The sequence below is a fragment of the Lissotriton vulgaris genome, chromosome 7 (assembly GCF_964263255.1).
Source record: "Lissotriton vulgaris chromosome 7, aLisVul1.2, whole genome shotgun sequence".
Lineage (NCBI taxonomy): Eukaryota > Metazoa > Chordata > Amphibia > Caudata > Salamandridae > Lissotriton > Lissotriton vulgaris.
The window spans coordinates 1756424249-1756440166 of record NC_141695.1 but is presented as its reverse complement, the minus strand read 5'-3'; the positions used below and the strand labels follow the sequence as shown (position 1 = coordinate 1756440166).

At 42.5% G+C, this 15918-nt stretch overlaps 1 protein-coding gene across 1 annotated transcript in view; it reads right to left on the bottom strand.

Moving 5' to 3' along the window:
- Positions 1-15918, bottom strand: part of LOC147706593 (uncharacterized) — a 108620-nt gene that overhangs the window by 27434 nt on the left and 65268 nt on the right. Inside the window, exon 3 of the mRNA XM_086933084.1 lies at positions 8932-8997. Coding sequence (XP_086789210.1) covers positions 8932-8997 — 66 coding nt within the window. The remainder of the gene's footprint in view (positions 1-8931; positions 8998-15918) is intronic.

Here is a 15918-nt window from a genome sequence, read left to right as displayed (position 1 = left end):
TGTCCAACACTAGGCTTAGTGCTCTTCCACTGGCGCATAGTCAATTGTTCATTACTCGGCTTAGCTCTCCTCTGCTGGTGTATAGTCCATTGTTCATTACTGGACTTAGCTCTCTTCGGCTGGTGCATAGTCCATTGGCTATTACTGGGCTCAGCGCTCTTCTGCGGGTGCATAGTCCATTGTCCATTACTGGGCTTAGAGCTCTTTCACTGGTGCATAGTCCATTGTTAATTACTGGGCTTAGCACTCTTCCACTGGTACATAGTCCATTGTCCATTACTGGGCTTAGCTCTCTTCCACTGGTGCATAGTCCATTACTGGGCATGGCGCCTCTTCCATTGGTGCATAGTTCATTGTCCATTACTGGGCTTAGCGCTCTTCCACTAGTGCATAGTCCATTGTCCATTACTGGGATTAGCGATCTTCCACTGGTGCATAGTCCTTTGTCCATTACTTGTCTTGGCTCTCTTCCATTGGTGCATAGTTCATTGTCCGTTACTGAGCTTAGGGCTCTTCCACTGGCACATAGTTTATTGTCTATAACTGGGCTCTGCGCTCTTCCGCTGGTGCATAGTCCATTGTCCATTACTTCTCTTAGCTCTCTTCCACTGGTGTATAGTCCATTACCATTACCGGGCTTAGCGCTCTACCACTGATGCATAGTCCATTGTCCATTACTGGGCTTAGAGCTCTTTCACTGGTGCATAGTCCATTGTTCATTACTGGGCTTAGCACTCTTCCACTGGTACATAGTCCATTGTCCATTACTGGGCTTAGCTCTCTTCCACTGGTGCATAGTCCATTACTGGGCATGGCGCCTCTTCCATTGGTGCATAGTTCATTGTCCATTACTGGGCTTAGCGCTCTTCCACTAGTGCATAGTCCATTGTCCATTACTGGGATTAGCGATCTTCCACTGGTGCATAGTCCTTTGTCCATTACTTGTCTTAGCTCTCTTCCATTGGTGCATAGTTCATTGTCCGTTACTGAGCTTAGGGCTCTTCCACTGGCACATAGTTTATTGTCTATAACTGGGCTCTGCGCTCTTCCGCTGGTGCATAGTCCATTGTCCATTACTTCTCTTAGCTCTCTTCCACTGGTGCATAGTCCATTACCATTACCGGGCTTAGCGCTCTACCACTGATGCATAGTCCATTGTCCATTACTAGGCTTAGACCTCTTTCACTGGTGCATAGTCCATTGTTCATTACTGGGCTTAGCACTCTTCCACTGGTACATAGTCCATTGTCCATTACTGGGCTTAGCTCTCTTCCACTGGTGCATAGTCCATTACTGGGCATGGCGCCTCTTCCATTGGTGCATAGTTCATTGTCCATTACTGGGCTTAGCGCTCTTCCACTAGTGCATAGTCCATTGTCCATTACTGGGATTAGCGATCTTCCACTGGTGCATAGTCCTTTGTCCATTACTTGTCTTAGCTTTCTTCCATTGGTGCATAGTTCATTGTCCGTTACTGAGCTTAGGGCTCTTCCACTGGCACATAGTTTATTGTCTATAACTGGGCTCTGCGCTCTTCCGCTGGTGCATAGTCCATTGTCCATTACTTCTCTTAGCTCTCTTCCACTGGTGCATAGTCCATTACCATTACTGGGCTTAGCGCTCTTCCTCTGGTGCATAGTACATTGTCCATTACTAGGCTTATCGCTCTTCCATTGGTGCATAGTCCATTGTCCATTACTGGGCTTAGCGCTCTTCTGCTGGTGCATAGTCCATTGTGAATTACTGAGCTTAAAGGTCTTCCACTGTGTATAGTCCATTTTCTATTTTTGTTGGACTCAACGCTCTTCCACTGGTGCATAGTTTTGACAGTACGATTATTGGACGATGCAATATAGTTAACATGAATATTCTTCTTAATTTTCTTTATCTTTTTAGTGCAATTCTTTTTTGGTTCCCGAATTCATTTTTTAGGCACGGCAATGGCACCATTGGAAGTACTATCTGGGGTTACAGGCAGGCAAGATGAGCAAACTTATAAATCTCCCATGTAATTAAATTCTCAGACTTGAAGTTGTATTTTTGGGCTGCGTTTGTAGGGTGCTTTAGCAGTTTATTAATCCTGGCAGATCCTGACCAAGTGGCTTTCTGCTTATCAGCTAGCACTGGGGAAGAATATAAGCCTTTTTTATACCGGCTGGGGGACCAAAATTACTTCAAGAGGGTTCGCTTTAAGGCTGTGAAGGATGCTCTTTGTATCTTGCAGGAAATCTATACTACTATTATAAAGCGAGAACTGGGAACCTTTGAGGCGGGTAAACTCCAGAAGTACACCACCAATCATAACACCCAATACAGCGTTGGAAAGGGGAGGTCCAGGAGATGGACATAGGCTATACATTTGTCCAACATATACATTACGAAGAGCAAACAACATTCCAGAAAAAGTAGTTCCTTGTGGGCGTTGTTCTCAATGTGGGCGGTAACATTGGCAGAGGGGCATGTCCCATTCACTCGGTTTCAAGCACTCAAGCACACACACAACAACAGATTCTGATAGCACACACACAACATAGCAACCAACAGATTCTGCAAACACACACAAGCACACACACAACATAGCAACTTCAGCAAAAACACTGTTTAATGCACGTCCACTTCAGGACATAAACATCGATTTTCAAATAGCAATTTCTAAATAATCTTTTTAAAATATGTGCAAAATCGAAAATTCTGAATGATCATTTGAAAAAATGTGCAAAATCACAAAATCGCCATGTTCAATAGGCTTATTACTCACTGACTGCAGGGTTTCAAGCCAACAAAAACAAAGGGGCTCGGCCTCAGCAAGGTTCCGAGGCAAAGGGCGCGGCTTCAGGACGAAAAGCCAATCATGGTTGGGCAAGCCACACAAGCATCCAATCGCGCAACACTCTTGGCCGTGACACCCACAAAACAACCTTGCACAACCAGCCAATCGCGCCACTGCGCCTTCCAGCAAACAACCAATCGCCCCACACACATTACACTAATAACCAATCACGCAAGCACCACACCTTGCAGCAAACAACCAATGGCGCCACACACATTACACAAATAACCAATCACGCAAGCAATCACACAAGCAGCACATTCATTGGAAAGACAATTCATAAAAACCTTCAGCATTGGTCCAACACGCACGTGATTCCTAGGAGCATTATTGCTGTCGGAGCCACTAACGAGGGAAACAACTGAGCAATACACATTGACACAAGCCACGGAAAAAATTGCATTTACGCTCTTTAAAAAACAATTCCAGAGTCGGGCACTGTTATTCAAAGGGGATACACAGGGGGCAGCCAGGGAAATATTCACGAGAACAAGCCTCTTTCACATTAAAAAATGAGGCATCGTGTTTGCTCTGTAAACGCGGGGCGGCAAGGGAAATAATCAGGGAGAACAACCCTCAATAACATTACACAAGGAGGCATGATGCATGGAAATTAACTGTCGAACGTTCTTGCAGGGAAAAGCAAAAACACGAGTTCAAAGCAGTCCCTGGACACAGCGCTCACAAGACACAGTCAGAGCATTATTGCTATGTGGCTGTGTGGACTTACAGGTTGAGAGAGGGCACAGAACGAGCCACAATAACGCTGTTGCAAGGCCCTGGAAAGCGGGCAGCCAGGGCCTCATTGAGGAAGCTTTACACAGTGAATGCATGCTAATTGAAAAATAAACTCAAACATACAAATTACAACAGGGTGACATGCTTGCAGAGGGGAACAAATAGCCCGGCTCTGTCCCCTCGCTGTAATTAACCAAAAAACAGCAACACATTTAAAATATCTACAATACATCACAGGTTCAACAAGGGGGCAGGCACTCAACCAAAAACATGAATTTTAAATAACACTCATTTAAGTTCACATTACAGCCACACTACATTACACATTAAGACAGGGGAAAGACAGGAAAACAAAAACAGGAGGAATTCAAGAAGCCTCATTTAGATTGAGAAAAGAGGCATGATGTATACTAATTGACGGAGATTTCAGCTACTTGATGGTTGGGGGCTGGCAGTGAGACAAAAAAGGAAGATTTACATAACACTCCTTACACTTCAAAAAACAAAAACACTACATTACACGTTGACACAGGGGGCGGACAGGAACACAAAAAACAGGAGGATTTCAGTAAGCCGCATTTACATTACAAAAAGAGGCATAAGGTATACTAATTAACGGCGCTTTACGCTACTTGATGCTGCTGCATTTACATTACAAAAAGAGGCATAATGTACATTAATTAACGCCACTTTACGCTACTTGATGCTGCCGCATTTACATTACAAAAAGAGGCATGAGGTATAGTAATTGACGGCGCTTTACGCTACTTGATGCTGCTGCATTTACATTACAAAAATAGGCATAATCTATACTACTATAATAAAGTAGTAACTTTCAGGCTTTGAGGCGGGTAAACTCGCGAACCACAGCGCCAATCTACACACCAGATACACCGTTGAAATCGGCAGGGTGTGTAGATGGTTATAGGCTATATACATTAAAAAAATAAATCTTATTTAAAAAATTTATATTTTTTAAAAAGTAGTCCGTCCTAAGTAGCGCCGGCCGCGACGTGCGGGGTCACGTCAGGAGCGGCGTCAGAGCGGCGTCCGAGGAGCGGTGGACTTGGCGTGGGGGAGGAGCGGTGACGTCAGGAACAGCGGGCATTGGCGGTACCAGCAGCGGAGAGGCGGACATGGCGCTGGGGAGGAGCAGCGGCGGACAGGCGGTGAGGAACAGACGGCTGAGGTGAGGCTCGAGGACAATGTAGGGGCAGGCGGGTGTCGGGCCAGGCGGGGGACGGGGCAGGCCAGTCAACGGTGAGGAGCAGAGCAATGTCGGGGCAGGCGGGGGTAGGGGGAAGCCTGTAAGCTCCCGGACAAGGTCGGGGTGGGCTGCTAGTCTGTAATAAATATTCAATTGCCTTTTTACGTGAAGAAATGCTGCTGTTGTTATCCTAGTAGTGATTCAAGATCCAATCGGAAAGGCCTGGGTGAGATATGGGTTTCAGAATATTTGACAGGTGCACGACTTAAATAGCTTCTGCTCATTTACCGGATTACAGGCTAACTATGTGCTCCATAATCACTTAAAAAAATATTTAGAAGCGAGGGACTACTTTTTGACAGCATTTAAATACCTGATTCATCTGGAATGTACAGAGTTGTAGCGGCATCTTTATAAAGCAAGTAGATTGATAAGTTTGGTATATCAGGTCCTTTGTCAGTATGTAACTGAGGACAATGTGCTGTTGGATTGAAAATGGAGCCGGCAACTGGGGTCTGACGTTTACATCTTGGAGCTACAGAGGGCACTGGAGATTTTGGACAGATCAGTTCACTCTATCAATCAGAACCTACAACAATTCAAGACTATTTGTCTCATATATTACACGCCAGAAAGACACTCTAAATTGGGAGCCAATGATTCTGGGGATAAAACTAGTTGCATAAACTGTAGGCAGATTTCTGCAGATATGGTACATATGTACACTGTATGTCCTGCCCGACTGGACCTTTGGACTCATGTAACCAAATTAATGTTGCACTGTCTAGGCCTCCAGGTTTCATTATCCCCTAAAGAGATTTTGGTGGGTGTTAGGTTTGAGGATGATGATGGTATCAAATGTCTAACAACAGTAATGATAGTCTGTGCCCGGTTATGTGTAGCTTGGGTTTGGGTCTCTGATGCCCCCCCCCAAGGCACTGAAATGTTGGGCTCTTTTGAGACAATTCTATGATTTAGAGTTGGCTCTTGACAAAGCTTGAGGTCCTTCCTCACTGAGGAAACTCGATACAATTTGGGCGGGTCTCAGCTGCAATTGATCAAATTATAATTTGATTGATGTTCTTTTCTTCAGATGACCATCAGGGTCAGGCGTAAACCTTATTTATCTATGTTTTTTCTTTCTTTCTTTCTTCTTTTTTTCTTCTGTATGCATATTTTGTTCATTGAGCATTATATACTGAACATTTCCAACTTGAAAAATAGTAAAATATTATTTTAACAAAAAAGGTTTTGACAGTACCTCTTCTGGAGTATATACCTTCCCCCCTCCTGTGATGGGCCACAGCTGTATCACCCTCAGTCTCTGAGCCATATGACTTGGGTGATGCTATCTCTTATCAGCCCTCCCATACTAAGATGATTTCCTGGAACATAGCCGGCTTAGTGGCCAAACATTTGTGCCCCAACTGGGGCTTGTTTGTAGAAAAAACACACAAAAGGGAGTGCCTCAAGAATTCTACAATTGCATTGTAGAGTTTCTTCTCTTTGCTTCTTCTCGCCTCCTTTCATCAGTACACATAGTTCAATGGTGTCAATATAAATGTATTCTTCTCCAATATCAAAATAACATGGGAGACACACTATGAAGTCTCAAAACAATTCTCTTTATTATTCTTTAATACATCAAAGAAACAGCCCGGCCAATACGTTTCGCCTTCTGAAAGGACTTCATCAGGAATGTATTTCTGTTCAGCAATGTCACATCGAAGCCTACGTGTAAAATGGATCAGTTCTCCATGAAATTCTTGGAATACTAGTACTGCTCATTTATTGTTCAAAGGTTAATACCAGGTGACCATTTATAAATATCACAGCTTAATGTCCACAACCCATTGGGTTCTGTAAGCTCTGACCGGATAATACGACAAACCACCACCATCACTGACCTTTTTCTGGATTTGTTGAAGGCAATACTAAAGCCAAAGGAAATTGCACTCATCAAGCGTGTTGGCCATAAGGCTGCAAAAGATATATTTATACTTAGTAATAAATATGCTAAGCAGATTGCAAAATACTGTGCATTGCAAGAAGAGACATTTGTCCAGGAGGGTGAGGATGAAGAGTTGAGAATAAATACAGTTCAACATGCTGAAAATGTAAGTTGTTTCTTTAGGAGCTCAACCAGACTTCATTAAGTGAACTGAGAGATCTTTAAGAAGATGGCCCAGATAATGACGAAAAATGGGAAAGATTGGGTTTCAAGAAATATTAAAATTATATGTTTTTAAATGCTCAGACAAAATACATCTTGCCAAACTCTATGCTGTAGCTAATGTTCAAATATTTCCACAATGGGTCTCATGTAGAAAGAAATGATGTAGTCTCAATATTAAAAAAGTATGGAAAAACGACAAAATTCAGAGCGGTTTGTTTATGCTGTTTGACTTGTAAGTTTAATAATCAGGGGAAATGACCAAGGTATTGATGAGTCGTGATGGCAATTCAGAAGGCCCATTTATAAGAATTCAAGCAGATTAGATTGAGATGCTTAATTGCAATGGTATTGAACACACCTTTGTAGTTGATTGCATGTTCTCTCAGTGGTTTGAAGCATACCTCACCTGGAGATCAGATAGCTTTACAGTTGCCAAATCATTATTGAAGGAGCTAATTCCTGGATTTAGCCTTCCAAATTCTGGTAAAACAGACCATGAGACACATTTACAAATGAGGCTTTGGAAATCATATGTGAAGAAAATGAAAGAAGTTATAAAGTTCCACTCTAGTTATCAGCCTTAATCTTCTGCAATACGGGAGAGGACCAATGGTACTTTCAAGAATACGCTGGCAAATATCTGTGTTGTGCTTGAAATGGCCCTAACCCCTTCCTCTTATTTCTATGAACATGAGAAATACTTGCCCAATTAAATTATCATCATCTTAGAGTATGGCAAAGGTCTGGCTGATATGTAGGGTGGGCAGAGTACGCGGCGTGCACTCTGTGGAGTTCCACGGAGTAAAAAAAAAGCTCTGTAGAACTCTGCTCTGCTCCATCTTCCCAAATCACACCCCCAATTTAAAAAAAGAAAAAAAAAACACTTACCTGCTTTCTGCAATCTCGGGCTGCCTTCCTCCTCGCCATGGTCTCTCCTCCTCGCCGCCATCCTCATTGCCGGTCTTGCGAATACGCAGTTCACACAAGACATTCAACATAGGGGTTTGCAGCGAGGACAGCGGTGAGGAGGCAAGACCGTGGCAAGGAGGAGGGCAGCCTGGAGATGCCAGTGAGCAGGCAAGTTGTTTTTTGGGGGGGTTAGGGCTGTGGCACAGGGGCTAACTCCGCTCCGCCTCGGAGTCAGAGTTTTGCCTGAACTCCGCATTCCCAACAGACCGTGGAGTTGGCAAAACTTTTCAAACTCGGCTGGCGGAGCAGAGTTTGCAGCCCGGGCTTACTTATATGAAGAAACATAGACTATCTAGTGCCATGACCTCAATCCAAACACCAAAAAAAACAGATGACGGACAGAATGCTGAATAAATCAAACCTTCACCCACATTTACAGATTAAATTGCTCTGAAATTGTGTATAAAACTCTGTTTTTTGAGGCGAGCTAGAAGATGTTCCTGTCTAGTAGAGGCTATGTCTATTTATTGGGGAGCCTTTCCTTTTCTGCTGGAGATGCTGTTGGTTTCCTTTGTGATTATATAAATTATAATGAGATGACTTTCCTTTTCTACCAGGGACTCTGTCCTCTCCACGTATAATCTAGCTGTTCATTTGGTACTTAGAATAATTGGATTTCTGACTATGTATTATGCATTTGAGACTTCACAGCATATTTTGCAATACTCTGTACCCCTTGCTTTTGGGATTTTGTTATAAAATACTTTAACTATTCCTGATCTAGAACTCAGTTACTGAAGGATCCCAGTTAATTATTTATACTTGGCTAAAGTAATGTTAGTCCTGAACATGAGAATGGGGTTCTTTATTGATAGATCGAGGATTGACGTGGAACCGCTAAAGGTATAATTTGGGGTGATCTGAATTTCAGAGTGCCTAACCTTTGGAGTTTGGGGTTCTGCTCCCCATACTAAAAGGAACTTCATGCTTCACCCATGACAATCACCTATATTCTGCAACACACAACCCTTGTTACACAAGAAATTCACACCAAACTTCACTCTGACCTACCTCTCTCTGGAATAGAGACGACCATCGGGGTGGAGGTTCGGATGTTATTTCCACCAGCTTTAGGCGCTACAAAGCAATCAGAAATTCAATCTATGAATCCTGCTCCACAAAAAACATTCCTTCTTTCCCGCAGCAATTTTGGCCCAACTAAAGGTTCCAGCCTCTATCCAACATAACCGTTCTGATTAACATCTGCAACAGTTGTGTCAATGTCATACTTTCTCAAGAAGTAATCATATCTAAGGAGTCTTTAAAGTTCAGGTGTATGGTTTGGCACACAAGGGAGTCACAATGGGTCTCTTCACCAATCATCTACTGTGGCAGCACCAGCTTCCGCAAGAAGATGTAATTATCTGCTAACCTGGCAAATGAATGTTTTTAAAAAAAACATATTTCTTCATCCACTTATTCAAATTTTCCCCACGTGAAACTTTCATCGTAAGAGAACTTGATGTGGCGATAGGTATGAATTGACTGCCCTTCTCCCTAGAACAGTCTCAATGACAGACTAGAGTTTGGCCTAATAAGCCACACTCTGGTGAGACAATCCACGTTTCTAAAATGTCTATTTTCGTTTTATCTATCAGATTCTGACTCTCTTGTCAACTCGTGCTGGCAAGAAATAATAAATAAAGATTATGCCAGTGGTTGGAGATCCTATTTTTGGAACACTAGATAGAAACAACATTGTTTTAAAGCAGAGGTTAAATCACTCAGCTATTTTTTTGTCGTTTTTCTTGGATAAGAAGGCGGTTGCAAATATTTGCATGCTAGGTTGGTTAATTGATAGTATAATAAATCCGAGCCCCAACCCTATTTAAACTCCCATTCAAAACTGGTTTTAAGGGATGGATATCTTATGTTAAGATGTGGGTGTTATCCAGCAAAGGATGGGACTCCGAGATGGGTACAACATTGGCAAACACAAAATTGCAGATTATGTGGTTGTATATATGATGTGGTTGAATATGTATGAGTGTGAATGACCCCCAGAAGATGTGAGTGTCTGTTGAGCCCCTTGAAATGCCCTGTAGTGAGTGGAACACCTCATTTTTTGGAGAAAATTCTTTCCCTATATGAAATAATGAACTTTATTGATAGTTTTTATTAATTCTTGAATTTGCTAGCCTTGAATGTTTTCTAAAAATGATTGATTGCATCAAAACCAATAAAAATATACATTTTCTATAAAAATATGAATTGAATGTTATCTATTTTTTGTCTTGGGCCCTGATATTCAGTTGATATTGCTCCCTTCTAATCAGAATCGGATCCTGTGAAGGACCCCTTATTATCTACCTTGGCAGGGTGTTCTTTTCTAACTGTAGATTATGTGGTTGTGTCAATGAAATGCTATTGCATATTGTATGTATTTGCTCTAGATTGCGACAAGAGAGGCAAACACTGTTAAAACCCATTTTAAGGAAATAGGAGTAAGAACGTGCCACAAAGAAATTATATTGTGTCTCTGAGGGCATACCACCTCTTTAACTCATTTTGTTAAGTTCATCCTTATAGCTGAGAAGAAACTGACCCAGGCTGATGTTTTGCCTGTGTTACAGGAATAATAAATGGTTATATTAATAGACTTTTTGCTGTATTAGTATTGCTATTGCACTGGTGTAAGATCGGTGTCAGTTAAGGCAAAACCCTACTGTTTGTAATTAATAAATTACATTATAACCAGATATTAAAGTTGCCCGATATACCCAAAATTAGTCAAATAATTCTAACCTTAACTTGCTCCTTTAAAAAATAATATGTCAGAATGAAGGCACGTAGGCTTTTTAAACTTTTGAATGATTTTTATTTGAACTTATCAGCGAGTCCTCCAATAGATAGTTTCCGAAATTTGTTCTGAAAAATAGTTTTCCTTGCAAATGATCCCAATAAAATGCTGTTAAGCTTTGAGTAGAGACATGGAGGCACTTTATAGATTAAGTTATTATTTAATATTATAAATGATGTCCGTATCAAGTATAGCTTATTCGAAGGGATTGCACAAAGGCATTTTAATTACTGGGCTGGGCCAGGCGGCTAAGATTGAACACATAGAAGTTTTTAATATTATTATTATATAGAGTGGTTACATAATGAAATGGACGAAATATTACTTTTATGATGTTTTATGTGATTTCAATGGTCTAGTACGGTATGTCATCACTAAATTATTTTGAAATTGGTAATGCATCTGTTCAAAAATTCTTTTTGACGACTTTGTTTTAAGACTTGTTGCTTTTATTTTCCATGATTGTAATAAGTAAGACTTACATACGACTGATGCACAAAGTGTTTACCATTTCACTGTAGTGGTTTCTGGCATGTTTTTCTCTGATTTTAAACTCTCACTCTACCATGTAATGTGCACTTCAAATTCTGAAATCCTCCAGCGACTCCTCCTCTTACAGTCAGCCCAGGTCTCCCTCCTCTCTGGCAGATGACTACCACAAGGCATCAGACACTTAAATATCTAACAATCAAGTATTGAGAGAACAAAAAGGACACATGTGACCTTAATTGCGATCCTTTCCACCCCTCATCATTGACCTGAGAGTGTCCAACGTTGTGGAGAGACAGTTCCCCTGCGCCTTAATCTAGTGTATTTAACATCATTATTCAGAAAGAAATTCATCAATAGTTACAAACTTCTGAATTTAAAAAGATTGATATTATGTCTAAAACGTTGAGACATTACGTACAGTGAGGTAAATAAACTTTGTCAAATTGTCACTTATTTCAAACAGTCAAAACCCTTTTACTACATTACATTTGCCTTTTAATTGCCCACTCTAAGCATTAATACTCGAAATTTTCAATCCAATTCTAAATTATCCTAGTAAATATATGGCGATGGAATATATAGTGTATGTATTTATGCAACATATTTCTACCCAAGAGTAATGGAGAGTTGTCAACGAAGGCGTTTGTCATGACCCTTAGGTTAGTTCCATCATGTACATACCGATTACGTACATTTTGCCCCATCCACACGACATAACGGTATTACACAGGTGACCTTTTACCCAATAGCTTACTTCTGTCTTTCCGACATCGGGTTTATGGTACCATATCTTCTTAATCCCTGTACCTGATGTACACAATACATGTCCCCAAGCACAGTAGATTTGTTCTGTACAAGGGTCACCACTTTTTTCATTCATGGCCAACAGCCAGCTGCATATGATCATGTTTGTTTAGAAAAGGATTAGCAAGGGATTAGCAAATGTTTTCAGCACATATCGATTCCAGAAAACCCCAAAGTGACCACTTTAGTATAAATGACTCTCACTCCCCCTTACCAAGAAAGAGGAAGAATTCCTTGTAAGCTGGACCGAGACTCTGCAGGCTGATCCGTCGACAGGCAGATATCTGACATCCCTTGCTGGGCGCCATCCTCAATACAGAGACGGGGTCCTTCATTCAGAACCATCAGGTGAGGATTTAGCACTTCCCCAGGGAATTCTTGGCTCTATTAGGTTCCATTAGGACATATCCTAGCACTTATACATATATGCTTCACCTACACCTCTAGGCTAGGCACGGTTAGGCAGAATACGCATCGTAGGAGTACGCCAAGGCTATTGTTTTATGTAATATATTTTTATTCATCTTATTAGCATTATGGTAGAAATTTATCTACTTTTTACGATATTGGTACTAGCGATTACGTTTGTCTGTTCCTGTCTTTTGATTGGCGCAGCCGACATGTTTCATACTAGACGGACGCTTGACCAATAAATACTTATTGAAACCATTCCAATCGTCATTCTATGTATTCTGAGAAAAGTAAGCACGAGGGACTGAGCGAAAGATACCATATTGTTTCCACGATACCTGAGGAATCAGGGTTGTCATGTTCAGTGGTTGCCAGAATCTACCTACCACACTGTATAGTGCAGGGGGTTGGTAGTGGCAATGTAGAGCTAGCAGGTCTAAAGGCAGACTCATCCTGTGGGGGTGTTCAGAGTCTGTATTCACAACAAGCCCCCAGTTTAGGTCATCCAAAACTTTCAGTTCCAGGAGGGTCCTAGGAACTACTTGACATGTTAGGGCATAAAACCTTGCAGGACAAATTATTTAATATTATGTACACAGTTATGCTGTTTCTACATTTTCATTTAACAAACAGTCACTTTTCTTTTTTGAGTTTTGGAAGGTCACTGAAATATAGCTATGGTTTTAAACCCCTTTATGAGCTAAGAGGGAAGTTATATTTTTAAATGCATAAGAGGTGATAATAAAGGGCAATCAGGCTCTAAACCATGTGTTAACTGATTAATTTAAACAATTAAGATCAAGTCTTATTCAGGACCAAGTAGGGTCAAGTATTTTTCCAATGAAGATAATTCATTATCTTTGTGCTGCATTTTATTTAAAGAAAGATTATGTAATATTTGACCGAAGGCCGGATAAAGAATGTGAAGGAGGGCTTCATTTATCCAGACATGAAGGCAAAAGGGCCTCCAAACAATAGTAGGCTGGTGGCCGTTTTGTAACAAAAACCGAATGCATTACTGGGAGGTGACTGAAACTTAGTCCAGAATCCTTCCATGATGAAGTCTGACCATCCTTGTTCTCAAAATGTCTCGGAAAGGGGGCTACTTGAGGATATGATATCAGATATCCCCATGGTGGACCCCTGGAGATTACTCCTCCCACAATTTGGGACTACACTTACATTTCCTGTTATCCTCACTGTTAGACCTGGCACCATTGGCGTGGGTCTCCCTTCCATTTTTGTTGTTGGCTCATGTATTTGTGCTGTGTTATATGCTTTGGGCTCTGTGCCACTGCTATCCAGTGCCACAGTGCAAGTGCTCCCTACTAATTGATGTGTTAATCAGTGGTTCCATGTTTGGCTATTTGGATTACTTGTCAGACGCTAGTCTAGTGCACTGAGTTTGCCAGGGCGTGTCATCCAAATGCTGCTGGTGGGCCTGCAGCACTGGTTGTGCCACCCACAGAAGCAGCCTTGTAAAATGTGTCTAAGGTCTGCCATTGCAGAGCCTGCGTGCAGTCTGGTACTGTCATGCTGACTGGGCACGTGCACCTAATTCCCAGTCCCTACACCTTCCCTTTTCTTCATATCAGTCACCCCTGTGGTAGGCCCAAGGGCAGGGTGCATTGTAAGTATAAGGTAGGACAAGCCCTGATGTGTGTGGCATGTCCTAATAGTGAATTACAGCCATTTGCATTTTTCACTATTGCAAGGCTACCTATTCTCCATTGGCCAGAATGGGCTGTTAGAATTGTTAGATTTTATAATCCTAACAGACTCAGAGAACATGGTAGAAATTCAAGTTTAGTATGCCTGAACTCAGAATAATAAAATACATCTTTTAGTGAAGTTTATTTTAATATTCTGTGTTTGCAAATACCACTTTTAGAAAGTAGGTATTCGCTTGTCTAACCATTCAAACCTGCCTCTGCTAGTTTGTGTATTCCTATGTCTGGTTTCTGTGAGTGACAGGGCTGGGGAATTCCAGGAGACAGGCTGAGTCACCCAGTGGTGAATAGAGAGATCTGCATCTTGATGGGAGGGAGGAGTGCACCTGAACTCTGAATAGGGCTGGGCCTGCGTTCCACAATGCTGGCTCTACCCCATGAGGAGCAGCTGATGTCTCTGCCCTGCACACTGAGAGAAGAGAAGGAGTCATGTAAACAGAGTGCTCAAAGACTGTACTTGCCTTCCACAAGGCTGGCTCCACCTCCTGTGGGGCGTCTGATGTGCATGCCCTGTACCGTAAAAGGAAAGGAGAAGTCTGGTAAACAGAGTGCTTCAGAACTGGTTTGGACTGGGCAAAGGCCCCTCTCCCCTCAGAGAGCAAAGGATTTCTGGGTATAAATATTAGGACCTTGATCCCAAGAAAGTAGATCACTTTTGGACTAAAAGAAGAAACCTTTACTGAGGAGAGGAACCTGAAGAAACTGAGGAGAGACTATTCCCAAGCTGAAGTGCTGCTTGGGGGATTGGCCTGCAGGGGTTGCCTTACTGCCAAAGGAAGGAGAAAGGAACTTTGTGTACTTTGCTTTCAACTTGTGAAGGATCTCCAAGGGCTTGGAAAAGAGCTTGCCTCCTGCTGAAGTCTCAGGGACAACAGACATCACCCCCAGCCCCCCAGAGTTCTTGTGGAAGTGCCTGCTGCTGTTTTAGGCCTTCTGAGGAACTGCGTGTCGCAAGGAGCTGGAATCGCGACTCAATGAGGAGAAGCGTGTCGCCATCGCTGTGCCTGCCATCGCAACTCCGGAGAAAGGAGTGTGTCGCCACTGGAACTGTCGCACTGAACCGCATCGGAGAGAAGCATGCCGCAACGAAGAGGAATAGTGTTGCAGTCGCTGCTGCTGCCGTCGCAACTCCGAAGAAGGAGGGTGTCACCGTTGTAGTTGTCGCACTGCACCGCATCAGGAGAAAAATCCTACAACGAGGTCAGAGCGTGTCGCCGTCACTGTGCCTGCCGTCGCAACTCCGGAGAAAGGAGGGTGTCGCCTCTGGTACTGTCTCACTGCACCGCATTGATCAAGAGCACCTCGCATCCCAAGAAGCGCGCCCCCGTCGGAGCTGCTGCCATCGCATCTTGGATGTCGCCGCTGTAGTTGTCGCATTGAGCGGAAGCTTCACGCATCGTGGGAGAAGAGTGTCCCCACTGGAGCTGTTGCCATCGCATCGCAAGGTTGTCGCCGCTGCAGTCCATGCATCGGACCGAGAGCTTCTCGCATCCCCGAGAAGCGTGCCGCATCTGGAAGATCTTCACGTCTTTATTTCTGTGCACCTGAACTTTGCCGCATTTCCCATCGCTGCAGTAACTTAAGGTCCATTGACGCAGAGTGTCGCATCTAAGAACTGAACTGAACTAAGCTTAAATCCACCATCTTAAAGTAATCATAGTGTGTATTTTTGTCGTTTATGGTCTTGTGGTAACTCTATATAAAGTCTACTTATTTTTTATATAAAACCTGTGTGGTGTCCATTTGTAGTGTTGTCACTGG